Here is an 18,920-nt window from a genome sequence, read left to right as displayed (position 1 = left end):
CCTGAATTCATATAGGTACACTTCCTTTCCTTCCCTCCTCCTCTGAGCTTTTCTACTTCCAAAGTCATCTGGAGTTGGTAGCTAAGCCAAAAACTGTCGTAGTTAAGCCCCTGCCCCTCCTTTTGCTGGTTTATCTGCTGCATGGCTAAGGAAGTCCTCCACTTCCCTTTCCTGCAAAAATAGGGGAGGGGGGTGTCAGTTTGGGGCTGAGTTGTTCTAGGTGCCTCAGCAATGCAATTCCTTTCAAGGTTTGTAGGAAGGTGGAGTTCACCACACTCATCAGATGCTGGTGGCACACTTGATATGGTGAGCAAATGTGAAAGCCTGTCTGTACTAGAGGGAGAACAGCAAGATATCCACATTTTCAGACCACTCTGAATTACTCCATATGGTAAAGTCTCTGGGCCACAGAATGGCAGATAACATTCAGTGCAAGGAAGAGCAGGGTGATGCAAATATATTTATTATTTATTTATTGGATTTATATCCCACCCTTCCTCCCAGTAGGATCCCAGTTACAGAGACATAACATAACATAGAAGTTCACAGGCATGCTGATGGTTTATGACAGAAATAAAGCAAAAATATATATTACTGACAAACAAGAAGAGAGTATCAGCATACAGGAAGGAACTTCCCTCAGATGAGGACTGAAAATGCTTCATTGCCATGGAATTTTGGGTGTTAGTTGGAAATGAAAAATGGCAGGTGGGATGGAGTGGAATGGAATGTCCTGGATTAGAGCCTGACTGGCTAGCTGAAACTCTGAGCAGGATCACTCCTATTGGGTGAGGATAAATTGCAACATTTTATTGCCGATTCCACTATGAGCCTTTTGAAAGTAGAAATAAAACTAATTTATTTTCAAGAGGCTTATAGTGGAATTAGCAACAAAATGTTGCAATTTATCCTCACCCAATAGGGAAAATTAATACTTAAAATAATATATTATCTGGGGAAAATATGACAAGCAGTGAGGTGTGTGTGCCTACTTAAGTTGGTATGCATTTAAATCTTCTCTAGAAACATTATTTACGCCAGTCCGTTATGCTTTAAGGCATTTAGTGAGATTTTAAATGGAGAATATTTGTAGACCTCTGCTTTTCATAAAAGTTTTTGTTGCAAAAAGTTTTGTTGGCAAGCAGCAGATGACCTATTCTCATTGTCCTTCTTTGCTACTAAGACATAGATACATTCTTTTGTTTTTTAAAATAACAGGGACCTTGGTGAGCATGGTCACCTAATTGAAGGCTGTGTAACAATTCCTAAGGACAACATGAACAAACCAATTGCCTATAAATATTATGTTACATGTGGGAAGGTTGGAGAGTGGGAATTCATTTACAAACCTACAGAAAGCGTCGTGAATCGTTTTTTGTATATACCATCAGATCAGCTATGCGGTACAGGTAAGGAATTATCCCTGGTGTAGGATTGTGTGCTTAATTTTGATAATACATTAGAAACTGAGAATGGGTAGACTCAAGAAAACAGTCCAGGATATAAGACCATTCGCGTTTGGAACAGCTTGGAGAGCCTGAACAGGTCCCAAACACTGCACAGTGAGGGCATGCGAGATAAATAGTTTATACTTTAAGGGTCAGTATTGGAAGGTCTTGTGAATGCTTTTTTATTTCCCTACATCAAGGGCGGGGAGCCTTTTTCAACTTGAGAACTGCATTCTCTCATGGGCACCCTTCCGGGGGCCGCATGTCAGTGGTAGGCAGGATTAGAGGCAAAAGTAGGTGGAACAATGAATGTTAATTTTACCTTTGTGCAATAGATTAGTTTCTGTATAGATTTTTTTTTATTGATACAGTTAAGAACAACTCAGATCATACATTCACTGAAAGTGAGAGGGGTACATCATATGTAAAACAGATTTTCCTGCATTTAAACATGCAAATAAATAATCTATTATTATTATTTGGTCAGTAGGTTATTTTCTACATACACTTACACACCCCTCTCTGTGCCATCCAGACAAACAAAAGGCATTATTAGAGTTCAAGGACACATTCCAGCCAATCAAAAACAGTAAATGATAGTGTGGAGCAGAGACTTTGAGAAGGGGATGTGTCCTGGGGAGAGTCCTGAGGGCTAAATAAGAGAGGATTGGAGTATCTATCCAGGACCTGGGTAGCATGCCATCACCAAGAAGGTTAATAGGAACCTTCCCCAACTGTGGCCTCCAGATACTGTTGGACTCCCAACTCCCATCAGCCCCAGCCAGCTTGGCCAATGGTTGAGGATGATGGGAGCTGTAATCCAAAACATCCAGAGAGCACCAAGTTAGGGAAGGATGCTGTATCAGGATCTTGCCCTCCAATTATTTATTTATTTATTTATTGTACTTGTATACCGCCCCATAGCTGAAGCTCTCTGGGCGGTTTACAGCAACTAAAAACATTAAAACAAATATACAATTTAAAACACATATTTTAAAAACAATTTAAAACATTTAAAACCATTTAAAACACATGCTAAAATGCCTGGGAGAAGAGGAAAGTCTTCACCTGGCGCCGAAAAGATAACAGTGTTGGTGCCAGGCGCACCTTGTCAGGGAGATCATTCCATAATTTGGGGGCCACCGCTGAGAAGGCCCTCTCCCTTGTTGCCACCCTCCGAGCTTCCCTCGCGGTAGGCACCCGGAGGAGGGCCTTGGATGTTGAGCGTAGTGTACGGGTGGGTTCGTATCGGGAGAGGCGTTCCATCAGGTATTGTGGTCCCAAGCCATGTAAGGCTTTATAGGTCAAAACCAGCACCTTGAATCGAGCTTGGAAACATACAGGCAGCCAATGCAATTTGGCAGTGTGCATCATCTCTCTGTATGTAGGTGGGGTTTCCTGCTAAACTGAGGTATAGAAATCCTAGTATGCTAGGAGCAGAACCTTCCAGTGAATATGACTGTATAATTTAAATGCACATGGGAGGGCTGGAGTCCAGAAAGCACATCTATAGAGGTAATTCACTAAGCATATACATACTTGGTTCACATTTTTGAGATCTGAAGGTATTGTAAGTTCAGCAGTTGAGTTGCTGAAAACATGATCTGAAGACAATAACCTTGGCATCGAATTTGAAGAACTTGACAGCAGAAAATAGCTTTTTAGGCTGCATCATGTGAGTCATGCAGAAAGATGGAAGGATTGTGTCTTGTGCATAATCTAGTGGTCCCCAAACTTTTTCCCCTCATGGACCACTTGAAAATTGCCGAAGGTCTTGGCAGATCACACAATAATTTTTCTGCCTGTTGCAGTAATTGTAATGTGCTGTGCTAGGTGTTGTGTGATTTTTAATTATATTATTACAGACAGCCCATGGACCACTTGAATGAAGGTCTGTGGACCATATTTTTGGGAACCCCTGGCATAGTCCACAAATACTGCTAGTTTGGATGTCTTGATAAGCCTGGGTTTATCATGATGGAAGTGAGTAGCAAGAAGCTTTAAGTTTATGTGCTGCCCCTCATCCTTATTCAGTGAAGTCACAATGAGGAGTTTGGGAGCCTTTACTTCCAGTTTTGATTAACCACTATTTACTGTTATGTACAAATCCTAAACTGGAGATCACCAACCATGGTTCCTTGGGGTTGGCAACCCATATATGACAAAACAGTGCAGAGCAGTTCCTGGAGTTGGAAATGCCCACACTCTTGCATCCTGGTTAATCTGGAAGGATGACTTCTGGAGGGCGGGAGGGAGAAGTGGCAGGGATGGCTTCCTTGCTCACCTAGTGGCCCATCTTGTTTGCTAGTGTGTTGCACACTGGCCATGTAGAGCTGGCGGCAGGCACTTGCTTCACTCTGTGAAGGGACTCTGTGTGTGTGATAGAGATACAGTTGGGTAGAGAGAAGGAGAGATGTATGTGGTGGTTATGGGAGGGATGAATGTGTGGCCTGTGTGTATGTGTGCTCTGAGAAAGGGAGAGATAAATATGTGGCGCGTGTGTGTGTGTGTGAAATTAGTGTTGATGAGAGAGATGCATGTGTGTCTGTGGTCAGTACGTGTGCTGTGTGTGTGGGGAGAGTGGTGTGACTAGCTTCTTGGTACTAGGGAATGCTCGATGTTAGACAAAAACAGCACCATGGCGTGGGTATGGTTGTGTTGGATCACTGTTGTGTGATCTCATAGCTGACCCACAGTATGCATGTGGCTGTCTGCAGATGGTACGTGGCAGCCATGACAGTATTCTAATATTGCATTATGCCATGCCCCCATTGAAGCCATTTTGTGACTGGCACCCACAGCATTTTCTCAAAATTTAAAATGTGCTCACTGGTCCAAAAATGTTGGCAACACCTGTTTTAGGCTCACTGAAATTTTTGTCCATCATGACATCCAAATCAGCTTTTTGCGGTTAGGTTTAGTAACCAGCTGTGAGGTGCAATCCTAGCATAATATATTCAAAATTGGGTGCAAAGACACATTCCTGTTAATGAGATATTTAACAGAGAGGAGAACGGAATGGGGGTTATATTCAGATCAGAAGCTGGCTGTTCTGATTATTCAGCAATGAGAAGGCACTCTGTACATACTCAGTATAAAGAAATAAATCTGCAAAAATCAATAGCTTCATCACAATTTGATCAATTCATAGTTTCACCATTTCTTCAATAATCCAGAAAGCTGTTATGCTTCCCCTTTCATCTTATCCCCCTTACTGTGTTTGGTATCTGAACAGTGTGATCTTACGCATGTTTACTCAGAAGTAAGTACTGTAGCAGCGGTGGGAAACAGCCTGTGGGACAAATTATGCTCAGCAGGGGTCCTAATTTGGCTTATGAGGCCGTTTTCTCCAAACCATGCCCCCCTCACTGTCAGGTAAAGCCATGGCTGCAAAGGAACAATTGAAAAGTGTGCTACCAGTTGTTCCTTGGCAAGAGGGGCTTACTATAAGCGCCAGGCAGCTGATTGATGCTTACAGCAAGTCCCACAGGGATTGACTTTGAAATTGGGTCATGGTAATGTTGGGTGATTTTGACAGGTGGGCAGACCAGTCAAGGAGAATCCTATGTCTTTATGTCCAAATATCACAGGGGATGATGGAGGACGACAGATGCATGGGTGCATAAATGAAGAGGAAGATGCACAGTCCTGTCGCTCCTTCCTTTGCTCCAACCTGAGAGGGAAAACTCAACTACTTTCCTTCAAAAGTTTGTCCATGGAGGAAAGATGCTGTGGTTTTTCTCTTTCAAACTGGGCTTTTGCAGGCAACACCAGCAGCAGTGAAGGAGATTTCTGTATGGGTTAGGGGAAAGGGTGGGGCATTTGCCTTGTGTTAATAATCTAAAGGGATTTCTAATACAAATTAACAGATTGGCATCAGTACGATGATATAGTATGTGTTAAACCACCTGACACTACGTGGAACAACATTAAGAACCATATTCCATGGTTGAAAAATCCAGAGAAAGATGTTGTGAAAGGAAAACGAATAGCAGCAAAAGTGATGCTGGAAAGTCTCTTCAGTATACTGAACACGTGGACTCCAATCAATATCAACAACTTCTTCCAGCAGTTCCAGCAGTTTTATTTGGTGAATAGGAAAGCAATGATACATGAGGTGTCCCCTGTGGAATGGACAGATTTACAGTTTGGAGAAAAACAGGTATTGTAATTCTCTTTATCAGTAGCTTTCTAAATACTTTCTCTAAATTTTGAAATGCATTTTTTCTCTCCCTTGCAACATGGGAGGGGACACACAAAGGGGACTAACAAGTAAATTAACAAGTGAACAGCCTCGCCCCTGTCGTATTTGGGCCATGATATTGATCCTGATAAGGATCTGGCCCATGAAGCAAAAAGATTCCTCACCCCTGCGTTAATTCATACACCTGCCTCAATTTGCTGCTTCTAGCTAGCTCAGATGGGGAATGTTTTTGGCTCCATAGGCCATCTTTGACAGTTGGGTGGAACAATCCACCTGTCAGTCACATGCTGTCACTACATCATATGACTGACAGCTGGGTTGGCCACCCAACTGTCAGAATCCCTTGCACTTGAAAAGCTCGCCCTGCAATGATCCTTTCCAAGCCTCTCTGTGCTCCTCCTTTCAAGCTCTGCAATCAGAGCTTGAAAGGACAGTGCACAGGGAAGCTTTTAAAGCCTGTCCCGCACTGATCTCTTCAACTTTTGAAAAGGATTAGCGTGGGACAAGCTTTCAAAAAACTCTGGATCTGCTTGTTTTCGCTGTGTGAGCAGTGAAACAAGCAGACCCTTTTTTTTCTTCATTGCTGCATGACACTGTTTTTCATGGGTTGAAGAGATCAGCGCAGGGTGGGCTTTACAAGAAGCCCCGCTTATCAGCTGGGTGTGGTTTGGGGAAAATACTCTGAGGGGCCAAATTGGACCCCCTAAAGGGCCATGATTGGCCCAGAAGTTAGAGGTTCCCCACCTCTGATTTTTAATACAAGTCTTCCAAAAACTGAAAATAATTTGATGAGAGTCTGTTTAAAGACAAGTTAAGTTAAAATACTCTTATGAGTTCACAATTATGAAAATAAATATATAATATTTCAAGAGATAAAATATTCACCACAGACAGATATTAAGAATGCACTCCAATGTTTTGTTTATATGTCAAATGCCAATTAAAAATGAATGCTCCTTAGATGAATTGGCCAGACGTGTTAGAATCATAAAATTGTAGAGTTGGAAAGGGCCTATAAGGCCATCAAGTCCAACCCTCTGCTCAGTGCAGGAACCCAAATTAAAGCGTTTCAACATACGGTCCTAATAAGTGGCCAAACATTTATAATCCATAAGTTTCAGTATAAAAACTTCATAACTGGAGCAGGTATAACACCTGTCCAAATGCATGCTATTTTAATCCTGTCCAGGAACCTGTTAGTTTCTAGTTCCAGCACAGACATCCGAATGAGGATGATAATTATTTTCAAAAATCATTAAGAAGCTGTAGGGTCCCTGTTGAGTATTGAGTATTTTACTTTAACTCTTGTCTGTTTGAAGTTGTATTCTATTAAGAAAAGTGAAACTTTGTTTCTGTTTTTGAAAGTTGGAGCCCAGAGAAATTTGCTGAAAGTTGTCTGTTTATTAGACATACTAGAGTGTATACTAACAATTGCATTGCAGTAACTTTCTCAGCATCCATCAGCATATCTTTCCGATTTTGGACATTCACAAAATTTATCCAAGATTATCCACCTTCACAGTAACTATCAGCGTGTGCCAACTATTGGACATTAGCTGTAATGTATACGTGCTACTTTTTCATAGCTGTCACTGCTTTGCTTTTTTCCTCAAAATAATTAATCTTATGGGTGCACAACATGTGGCCCAACAATAAATTCTGTGCAGCCTGCAGAGGGCTGGCAGTACAAGTTGGTACTCTTGGGTAGCTGGTGACCCTGCCCTGTACTGCTTGCTGCTGCTTCCCTTGGAGTGCGATTGCAGAGAAGGGATACTGCTAGCACCCCAGTAAGCCTCCCCATCGCACCTGGAGATTGCACACGTGTATAGAGGACAGTAATTCTAATCGATTGTTGTATTGGACATGCAGGGGTTGCACTGACACATCACATTGGCCATAGACCATAGTTAATCAGATCACTTACATGTTAGGACATACAGTATGAACCATCCTTGCTGCTCCCTTTCTAGTATGGCATTAACCCATGGTTTGTGGCCAGCATTTTGTATGAACTTGACCATTGAATGATGATCTGAATAAGCCCTTCAGATTCAGGAGCAGAATGCCTTCTAAAGAAAATAGGTGACCTGTGGAGTTGGTTTTTATTACTCTCCCCCCTCTTTTATCTAGATCAAAGAGCTTATTCTGGATTATATAAGAGAAGTAGCCAATTCTCTTCTTAACCAGAACAGTGCAAACTGTCCATCTTGGAATGTGGCAAAGAGAAATAAACTGAGCCTGGCACTGATCATTCTTCAACTTGAAGAACGCTATCTCCTTCCAATACGAAAAGATGAACTGATACAGTTATGCAGCCTTCTTTGTTCGGAGAAGCCACCAGCAGATGAAGTAAAGTCTCTCAAAGAGATGTTTGCGGGGAATCCATGGTATGTAGTTTGGGATTTGAAAATGAAGGGTTAGTGTTTTGAATACAGTAGGGCTCTGCTTTTCGATGTTCCTCTGATACGGCACCAGCCCCATCCTCCGCCCCCTTCTCCTCCTCTGGACCGATCAGGAAGCGCTCAGGGAGCTCCAGCTGCCGCACTCCAGGTGACAGCGCTTGGCCCCTGAAGCTCCTCGCGCTACAGCTGATCGCGCCGAAGGAGAAGATCAGCTGTAGCGCGGGGAGTTTCAGGGGCCAAGCGCTGTCAGCTTGAGTGCGGCGGCTGGAGCTCCCCGTGCTACAACTGATTTCCTCCGTGATCAGTGGGTTAGGTTCCAGACCCCCAAGCTACAGCTGACAGAGGAGGAGAAGATCAGCTGTAGCAGCAGGTTAGGTTCCAGACACCCGTGCTACAGCTGATTTGCTTTTCGGCGGGGGTCTGGAACCTCACCCGCCATATGAGTGGGTCCCTACTGTAGATGGGTTAAACAACTAATGTTTCAAGTTTGTGACTTTTTTTAGTAGCTCGATGATATGCAAACTTTCAACAGGTTCATACTTCTCACTTTAACTCCATATAGATGAACATGTTGAATTGTTGCCTACCATAATCTTCTAGAGGCATACATTTCTGTCAGAGAAAAAATAATTTGACTCTTTTGGTTCCATTTTAAATATTGGCTTGGATCCTCAGTTATCTTGCAGTGGTGGAAGCAGGGAAGGTGACTTTTGCTGGTTCCCCTTCCAAGACGCCTCCCTGTGAAAATCTGCTGTGGAGATTGGGGTGGTGATTTAGTTTGTCAAAAATGGCTCCCCCTTCTGCCAATGGGTACCTCCACTGCTTCCACTCCTGCCTCCACTCCTTTAAAATCAAGAACTCTAATATATAGCGTGGTCACTTTCCCCCAGAGTTTGCGTAACTGCCACTTCCTCTACCAAGTCATCTCTGTTGGTTAGAATCAAGTCAAGAATAGCTGATCCTCTAGTTGCTTCCTCCACTTTCTGTAGGAGAAAGTTATCTCCAACTCAAGACAGAAATTTCTTGGAGGGGCCGTGTTTGGCAGAATTTGTCTCCCAACAGATATTGGGGTAATTGAAGTCCCCTATTACTTCTACATCATGCCCCCTCAAAACATTGGCAGTTTGCTTTGCAAAAGTTTAATCCTCATCATCTCTTTGATTTTGATACAATATTTTATCTTTTGCAGTTTGGAGCAATGTTTAAAGGGTTTATGCAATAGCTGTATTGTACATGATATTCACCAGTGGCTGTGGACAATCCCAGTTCTTCATCTGTTTACTGCTTCTGTTGATCCTGAATACGTTCAAGTGAATACTCAGCTTGAATCTGAAGAGAGATGGGCAGGGCTGGAAGGACTTCAATTTATTGATTGCAGGGATAAACAGGAACATAAGAAGTAAGTTTTAATGTATTGGTTACTTTATTTAGTTCTGAAGTTATCACTGACCACATTCGCATATCACACTAAACAGTGGTTTAGCATAATGTGAATGAATCTAGTGTCTCACCTGGCTTGTGTTCTCCTTCATGCTCTCCCTAGGAGACTTTTAGAATCTTTTATTATGGCAAGAAGTAGAGTAGGAATGCTTCATACAATAAAGGAAGCCATCTAAGATTAGGATTTTCTTGTACTGGTAGATCTAAACGGTGGCCAACTTGGCAGCAGAGTGCACCTGTCAATACTGCCAATAGTACCTGTGAAAGGTCCCTCAAAAATCCACAATGCATGAAAGGCTGATTGCTCTTCTTACTCAGTTCCTGTTTATGCTAGCTCAGCCTCTCCTACATTGTGCAATAGGACTTCCTCTCCCTGTGCCCCCTCAATCTGTTCTGTAGTTTCCCCCAACCCCTGGAGCAGATTTGGGGGATCAGAGGAGAGGAGGTTCCATTGTGTAAAAAGAAGTCCTTGTGCTAATATAATGGCTTCGTTGGCTATAACCCAAAGATTCCAGCAGCCTACATTGCATTGCTAGTAGGAGAAGGTGAATCATGTTGCTTAACTGGGAAAAGAAAAGGCAAACTCTCTGCCTTTGTTCAAGTCAGATCTCTGCACCTTCTTGTGCTTAAGATTCTGTATTTGGTCTCTGTGTCTTGATTTCTGAATTTCTTTTTGTTACTTCTATCTCATCTGTGTCTTTCCCTTGCTTGTTTAAAGAACAAACCATTTTTTCTCAGCCTTTTTTCTGTTTTTGACAGTTTCCCTTGCTCCCATACACACTCTGTTTGCCTGCCTAAGCCTTCCCACTTGTTTCTGTTCAGCAGCTATCATTTCTCCAATCCTTGGCTTTTGTCCTTAGCACCTGCCCACCCACTGTTCGTCTGCCCATCACCTTTACCTCCTTGTTTTTGGTGTGTCTGTGGGGTTTTTTCTCCTCCTGGTCATGCTGCCTGGCACATGGGGCTTGTTTTTTCTTTCACTTAATCCCCAGACAGTGGCTTGCTATTGCTTTCACTGGCTGTCCATTTTCCCTATCTCCCACCATCTTCTCCTTCCCTTGTGCTTGGCTTTGAGCTGCTTACAGTTCTCTCTGCCAGCTGCTATTTTGGTTGCACATTTCCCATCTTTTCTTTCATGGCCTCCATTTTTTTTGTGACCTTCCCCCCTCCCCCACTTTGTTTTGCTTATTTCCAACTGCTTCTGTATCACTTTCAGTATCTCCTCTCCCTACCTCCATCTCAGATAGTGGGTGGAGGACAAATTTATTCAAACATATGATGCTTTATTGGCTGGCGTCTCTGCTTCCTTCTTGGCTGTCTCACTGAGTCTTTGCATTTCTTATGTGTGTGTGTGTGTGCCTATTTATCCACCACACCCCTCTTCTGTATCCATGTGTTGACTGTCCAGTTATGTCAGCTGATGAACATGTAGTTGTGGCTAGAGGGTAATATCTTTGCAGGCCAAAAAGAATCCCCTGGTGGGCCCAGAATGGCCTGCAGGTTGGAGTCCCCCTACCCCCCGTTTAAGCTGTGCTTTAAAAGCAGGACATGAAATGAGGATCACATCCTGATTTCAGTCATATTTTTCCTTTTGATCTTCCTAACTATGGAGACTTAAGAGTGTAGTTACTCTATAGCTGTGGTTTCCTAAACATTTTTTCCACTTGAAAATTGCTGAGGGGCTTGTTGGATCAGTTCATGATTTCTCTGCCTGTTGCAGCAATTGTAATATGCTGTGAGTTATGAATTCCATAGAATTCAAGTTTGCAATATAGTAAAATACAATATAATTTATTTATTTATTTAATTCAATTTTTATACCGCCCATAGCAAAGCTCTCTGGGCGGTGTACATCAAGTAAACACTTTACATTCAATTTAAAACCACCTGGTCATCAAATCAACAATTTAAACATACAACAAAAACTAAGATTAACATAATTAAACCCATTAAATACAAATCAAAAAGTAATTAGAAAAAGATGAACATATAACTATCTTTACAACATTAAATACAAAATACTAAAATATTAAAATACTAAAAATACTAAAACGCCTGGGTAAAGAGGAAGGTTTTCACCTGGCGCCGAAAAGATAGGAATGTAGGCGCCAGGCGTACCTCGTCAGGAAGGGTGTTCCATAGTTCGGGGGCCGCTACCGAGAAGGCCCTCTTTCTTGTAATCGCCTTCTTTTTTATATAAGAAATAAAAGAAGCAATAACGATACAGTTAAAAATCATCATGAGTATTTAATGTGATGGATGTGGTGTCTCCCATCTTCAACAACAAATCCACAGACATACAGCTGACCACCTGAATGAAGCTCGCAGACCACAATTTGAGAACCCCTGCTCTGTAGTATATTTTTGCTCAGTATTTCTGTGTACTTCCCATTCTTCTCTATTACAGTTCTTTTTTATCTGTTGTTTTTTTCAGAGTCTTACTTCCACTCATGAAAGAAAAAAAATACTTGATGAAAGGAGACAGAGCACTTTTCAGGTCGTGGTTCACCTTGCTGCCTTTGAGGGACTTGACAGAATTTATTTCTGATTCTTCTGCTAATCTGTTGGACTGTCTTCTAGGGACCTTTCATCGACTGAAGAGTATGACAATAGAGTATTGTAACTATGAGGTGCGTTTTCTTTTTTATGTATAAAACAGTGTCATCTTTAGCAGAAGTTAAAGTACCTTGGCTACTTGCAATGACCCATCTATCAATCATAAGATTTCATCATTTTTTAAATAAAGAGCCTCGTTGAAACTGCCTGAATGGGCGGTTCCCCATAGATGCATGAGGGTCGAGGGTTCCTATGAACTCCCCTTTGCCCATTAACTTTTTAGAGTCCTTGTATGTCAGACGTTGTGTTCACCTAAGCTTACAGAGTTTCTGACAGCAGTTGTTTGAAAAGGCAGGCTAATAGTCAGAGATCCAATCCAAGACTTTTTGGGGCAGAGGATATATCAGGAAAAATGAATGGGAGTTATAAATAGGAGTTCAACAGCGGAATATCTTAACAAGTATTATGCTGTTTTTTTCTTATTCATAGTTGAAATGTCTTCAAACTCTCTTTTTTGTGAATGCACTGAAGGTTCTTGCGTACTCCCCTTAGTCTATATCTACACAGACAACTTACATAGCAAATGTTGTGTTCACCTCAGCTACCATGGGCTTTGCCAGCAGTTAGGTCTGTCTAGGTAAACTTAACGGTCAGAGGTCCCACCAAAGAATATCTAAGGTTTAGAGATATATCAGGAATGATGGGAGTTCAACAGCGGATTGTCTTTATAAAACTTAAAATGGATTTGTCTCACCCTTGATGTGTGGATCTGTGGAAAACAGCAGTCCTTGCCCAGGCGTAAAGCACTGGTAAAATGCATTGGGCTTTTTGCCTCTTTTATAGCCCTTCCTTATCAAAAGATTCCAGCTGTAGATCTCAGGGGGATTGTGTGTATTTCTATGGGCTACTCTATGCAAACCTCAATGAGATATTTTTCTGGACTCCCTAAGGGATAGCAGGAATTAACTAGCTCAAGGTGACCAAGCTGTTGACATATGTGCACCTGTCCTGATACTCTTGTTGTCTGGAATAGGCTGCAAACCTTGGTGCTGCTGTAGACATGGCTGCAGGACAAGGGCAGGTCTCCTGAACAGCTACACTAATATTTGGCATGTTTCTCAGCTTCTTTGTCTTATGTTTACTTTGACAGCGGGCACGCTGGCTGACTTCCCAGAAATGGAGAAAGGGGTAGAAAGAAAAGTTTTTTCTTTATAAAGGAGCTTGTACTCTTCACCACAGATTATCATATATATTATGTTACACCAGAGAGCTTGCAAGGGCTAATAAAGTGAGGTCCCTAAAATGGGGGCAGCCCAGAACATCATGTTCTTTATCCTGATAATTTTACAAAAAGCTATAAAATTGTTACGCTTGAAGGGACTTGGAGATCTCTTGATTAGAATATTAAATCTAATGGAGACATGATATTTATGGCAGATGACGCTTTGTAATTCAGATCTATAGTGTGCCATTAAATACACAGAAATTTTATGGATATCCTAATAAGAAATTGTAGGTTTAGTAGAGTCCAATATCCTAATTGTGGTTAGAAGAGATCAGGAATGTGCCATGAATATGCACTACCACATCCTTTTTTTCTTTAGAGTTATTGCTGTTTGGTGCACCAGTTTTAAAACTAGCAGTGGTTAGCTCAAACCATATAATTTCCAAACCTAATTCTTACCATGGTGGTTGTTAATGTCAGTGCATCTGGAGAAAAATTGAAAACCCCATGGTCTTTTTATCACCTAACAACATTGGGAGATCAGAAATGTTGAGCTTTATACTGTTAAACTTTATACATCTGAATATAATGTATGTTTGTTGTTATATGCCTTCAAGTCGATTACGACTTATGGCGACCCTATGAACCAGTGACCTCCAAGAGCATCTGTCATAAACCACCCTGTTCAGATCTTGTAAGTGCAGGTCTGTGGCTTCCTTTATGGAATCAATCCATCTCTTATTTGGCCTTCCTCTTTTTCTACTCCCTTCTGTTTTTCCCAGCATTATTGTCTTTTCTAGTGAATCATGTCTTCTCATGATGTGTCCAAAGTATGATAACCTCAGTTTCATCATTTTAGCTTCTAGTGACAGTTTTGGTTTAATTTGTTCTAACACCCAATTATTTGCCTTTTTCGCAGAGCTCTCCTCCAGCACCACATTTCAAATGAGTTGATTTTTCTCTTATCCGCTTTTTTCACTGTCCAACTTTCACATCCATACATAGAGATCGGGAATACCATGGTCTGAATGATCCTGATTTTAGTGTTCAGTGAAACATCTTTGCATTTGAGGACCTTTCCTAGTTCTCTCACAGCTGCCCTCCCTAGACCTAGCCTTCTGATTTCTTGACTATGGTCTCCATTTTGGTTAATGACTGTGCCGAAGTATTGATAATCCTTGACAAGTTCAAATATGTTAATTTATTCAACTCTTACTTGAATACAGAGAGGTTGTTTGTGCTCTCTTGCAGGGAAACAATTCCCTGGTAATGACCCCATTCCTAGATGTTTTAAATGAAACAGAATACCTAGAATGTTTCTGGTTTCACAATTGGTTTTGGGACAGAGACTTTCTTGGTAGGCAACTCACACTGGTACCTAGATGGGGGAATGTATCCCTCTTTGTTTGCTGGTCCAATCAGCAGCTTTTGATGCCATTGAACCCGTTATCTTTCTGGTCTGTGTGTTTTGATGCCATTGAACCCGTTATCTTTCTGGTCTGTGTGTTTTGATGCCATTGAACCTGTTATTCTTCTGGCCTGTGTGTTTTGGTCTGTGTTTTTTTTCCTGTCTGGAGGAAGGTTGTAGAAGGTAGTGCTGTGATACTATTATTTGTCTCCTTGTTCTGCCCTGTGCTCCCTGCAATTTGAGGATTTTATTTATTGCTGAATCAAAGGGCATCATGTTGTGTTGGTAGTTTTGTTTGTTCTTGCTTAACTTGCAGTCCCAGTGATTGTGGCACTATCCTCAGTGCTAGTTCCTATTGTATATTGCTTTGCAGTTGTGGAGGACTCCCACAGCACTTGGCATGTGCATCTATAGTGCTCCTGTGAGATCAGATCGCTTTATTTGTTATTGTCCCTAGCTGTAAAGTTGGGGCAAAGGAGCAGCCAAGACATTTGGGTAAAGGCCATAAGTTTGTGCCACAATAATTTTGTTAGTGTTTTAAGGTGCCGTAAGACTCTGTTGTTTTTGATTGAATTAACAAATTTTGAAAAATGTCTACATCCTTTTGGGAACTTTTGAGGGTACAAATTCTTCTGTCTTTCTTATTGCTATATACAAGCTTATAAAAAACTCCTCACAAAAATAATCTAAAGAAAACATTATAATCTATGCCTTTCAAAAAGTCTGTGCACATTGTTTATAAACATTTACAATCCACTTAAATAGTAAAAAAAAAATCTAAGCAATATGCAAACATCAATCACTGCATCATTATAATAGATAAAATATAAGTCAAAGTGGCCAGTAGGGGGTCTAGTTTTATCAACCAAATCAGTAAATAAATAGGTCTAATCACTCTTACTTATTTTAATGCATTAATCAGTTCAGTTCAGTTCAGTAAATATTGTAAGGTGTTACAGCAGTACTTTTTTCTGTTGTTGTTAGCAGAATAACTGAGGTTGCAGTCCTGTACCTCAGGGATGGGGACTCTTTTCAGCCCGAGGGCCATATTCCCTCATAGGCCACCTTCCAGAAACCACATGCCAGTGGTGGGTGGTGCCAGAGAAAAAGTAGGTGGAGCAACAGAATATGTACCAACTCTGACTTTTGAACAGTAATTTGCATTCTAGCCATGTAGAAGTCAGAAGAGTTTTCTGCGCCCATCCACACATCTGTCCATCCTCCCAACTAGGCAAGCAAGAGGCATTATGGCAGTTCAAGGATACTTTCTTAAAACAATTAGTAAAAAAAAAGCCTACGTCAGAGATACCATCATGAATACTAATTATACAACTTCTAATCATATTCTGTGAATATGTTAACAGCAGTTTATGGAGATAACCTGATCAGTCCTATTCTGCAGATGATGTACATGAAATGTGCTCTCTCTCTCTCTCGTTCTCTCTGCCTTGCCTCTCTAAGTGCAAAGATAGAGGAATTCAGTGAGTAGAGAATTTGGGGAGATGGGAGTAGATATAAACAAGGAAGAGACCACTGAAGTGGAAATCCTGCTCTTAACAGCAGTAGCCTCTTCTGCAGGTGTAAAGAGATTTTTTCTTCCTTTGGACTAATTCATTCTAAATTGAGAAATAAACTGAAAAGGCAGGAAAGCTTGGATTTCTTTTCCAGACAATGAACAAGGAAGACAAAGGCAGAGAAGACTGAGTTAACTACACCACCCAATATTTTAAGTTTCTCATTTTACCTTGGTTGAAATTGCCTAAATTTTATTTTTTAAAGAACTTCATATTTCTCTAAAAACTGAAATAGTTAACCATTCAAAAATCCATGTGCATCTTTTGTTAATGTTGTTTGTTGAAGAAAATTAACAAGAAGAATAAACAATCCTATTAGTACAATTTAAGTACTAATTAGTATGCTGTTTAGTGGTGGTGATTCTGGCACATCATGACAAAAATATCATGATTAATTGAACAGTTGGAGCTGGTTCATCTCCTGAATAACTTCATTCTGCTTTAGTACTAAGATCACCAAATTATCATCTCATTTCTAATGAAAATTAATCTGAAAACAATTCAGAATAATTGCTTGGTGTGTACCTACCTTCTAATGAAACCTACATCTCTGAATATGTATTAAGATTATATTAAACAATAATGTACTTCTACTAAAAATGATGATTAAATCAGTGATTCACTAGTGATTTAAACTGTGATTTAAATAATTAAAACAGTCCTTCAGAGAAGTGATTTAAATCAGTTTTGATTTAAATCAGATGAACCAGGAAGAAAGTCTTATTTAAATCCATGGGACTCAGTTCTTAGTCATGTGTATAAGAATACACTGTTAATATAGCTGTTCCTTTCCAATTAAAAGTATTTGCAAGTCTTGTTCCCATGTGGTATTTTTGAGGATGCTGGATATACGTTTGGACTACAGCAGCTTGGTGTATGGAGAATGAGACCCCTCTGGAGTAGGCCAACTGGAGATAATTCCACTGTACCAGGCTACCACTGTCTTAACTACCTTTTGGATCTCTATACCTACCATAGCTCTGTTTTACCATTGTCTCTTGTTGGCTGCCCCTCTGCTGCCCCACCAGACCCAGTGGGCACTAGCCATCACCGAACGAAAGCAAACCTAAGTAAGAGCTTTCAAACAGGAGAGGTCATAAGTAAAGAACCTTGTCAAAATTAATTGGGTAGATCAAGCTCATTGTTGCATGATTGAAAGGAGCTTTGTACTACGTGATAGTAGGGATGATTCTGGTTCTCTAACTTAAGTTTTGTTGCTTTCCTAGGAGGTGGAAAAGCTTCTGGAGATGGTGTTGCATATTCTCTGTAATACACAAAATGAGTAAGTAAAAGTTGTACATACCTTCCTTAAAAATGCTTACTTAACTGGAAAAAGGTTCTCAATGTGAAAAACATACTTTTTGTGGATATAGTTTGCAGTACAGTTCTAGAAGGATTATAAAATATATAGTTGTATTTAAACAATCATTTTAGTATTTATATTTTTATACAATTATTACCAGAAGTGTTATCTAGAAAGTTGTTATAAGGCATATTTTTACTATAATCATACCAATAATTTATTCCAGTTTTCAAAAAAAGTGCTCATTATCTTTCTCTCTTCCTGGAATCTTAATTAGATGTGTTAACACACTGAAATACAAATTACAGTGTTTCTATGACCTTCATTTAAGAATAGAAGGGTTTAAAGGACCTCTGGTCTTGCCTTTGTAACAGGGCTGTGGAGTCGGTACGCCAAACCTTCAACTCCCGACTCCGACTCCTCTATTTTTCTACTGTCCGACTTCGACTCCACCCAAAATTGCTTCCGACTCCACAGCCCTGGAAAGCACTGTAAATGTCTTTTTAAATTGGAAGCTGTCATAGGAGCATTTTTATTGCTGCCTGAATATGTGCTGATCTTGGCATCACAGCATTTGTCTTCATCTGGGTCCTGTGGCATACACTGACACACAAAATGTTTTCCATCTTGAGTTATGGTGAAATGCTCAACTACAGCTGACTTCATGGGAAGCTTCTTTGACATTTTGAATTTATATTTTAAAAAAATTGTCAGTCAAAATTTATTTTGAAGTTGAAGTCGGTACATTTCTACCGACTCTGACTCCAACTCCACCCAAAATTGCTTCCAACTCCACAACTCCGACTCCACAGCCCTGCTTTGTAATCCAGTGTCAATCTACTGCAAAGAGATAGGAGGTACACTGCAGGGAATGTGCTCAGAGGGAGAACCCATTCACCAGAAGAAAATTATTTGGGGGTGGGATTTTTTTGAAGGCAAGATTTGTTGGCTCACTTCTAACCTGCCTGTGATGAGGAGGAAGATGGCTGTAAACTTAAGATGTGCTCCTGGACTTACCCTGGGAGAAACTGTCCAATGAACAGAGCTCTAATGTATATATTTCACTTGTGATACTATTTAGTAGGTTTTGTTATCCCTGTAACAGGGATAAGAATTATGTAAACAGCCTAGATTAAGGTTGTTTGGGGGAATGTCTTCCCTCTAAGGTAATCACTGGAGGCCGTGCTCTAAATTCTGTCTACAGTTAAAGATAGGAGAGATGGTCAAAGGCGTCCTGTTCTACAGGAGTTCAAAGCTCACAGGAGAAGCCAGGCAGTGTCTGTCAAGAGACAAAAATAGGAGTTCAAGGCATCCAGACAGTCTGCAGGACCCTGGAGCACCCCCAGAATCCTGCTAAGGT

At 40.8% G+C, this 18,920-nt stretch overlaps 1 protein-coding gene across 6 annotated transcripts in view; it reads left to right on the top strand.

The window, feature by feature from the left end:
• Window positions 1-18,920, top strand: part of RNF213 (ring finger protein 213) — a 231,935-nt gene that overhangs the window by 13,137 nt on the left and 199,878 nt on the right. For all 6 annotated transcript variants that reach the window (XR_009761276.1, XM_061615791.1, XM_061615789.1 and 3 more), the window contains exons 7-12: window positions 1,219-1,409; window positions 5,318-5,610; window positions 7,783-8,039; window positions 9,244-9,453; window positions 11,929-12,124; window positions 17,484-17,539. Coding sequence is in view for 5 of the 6 variants with exons in the window: in XM_061615791.1 (XP_061471775.1) it covers window positions 1,219-1,409; window positions 5,318-5,610; window positions 7,783-8,039; window positions 9,244-9,453; window positions 11,929-12,124; window positions 17,484-17,539 (1,203 nt within the window). In the remaining variant the exon portion in view is untranslated. The remainder of the gene's footprint in view (window positions 1-1,218; window positions 1,410-5,317; window positions 5,611-7,782; window positions 8,040-9,243; window positions 9,454-11,928; window positions 12,125-17,483; window positions 17,540-18,920) is intronic.

The sequence above is a fragment of the Rhineura floridana genome, chromosome 3 (genome assembly GCF_030035675.1).
Source record: "Rhineura floridana isolate rRhiFlo1 chromosome 3, rRhiFlo1.hap2, whole genome shotgun sequence".
Taxonomy (NCBI): domain Eukaryota; kingdom Metazoa; phylum Chordata; class Lepidosauria; order Squamata; family Rhineuridae; genus Rhineura; species Rhineura floridana.
This window is presented reverse-complemented; position numbering and strand designations above follow the sequence as displayed.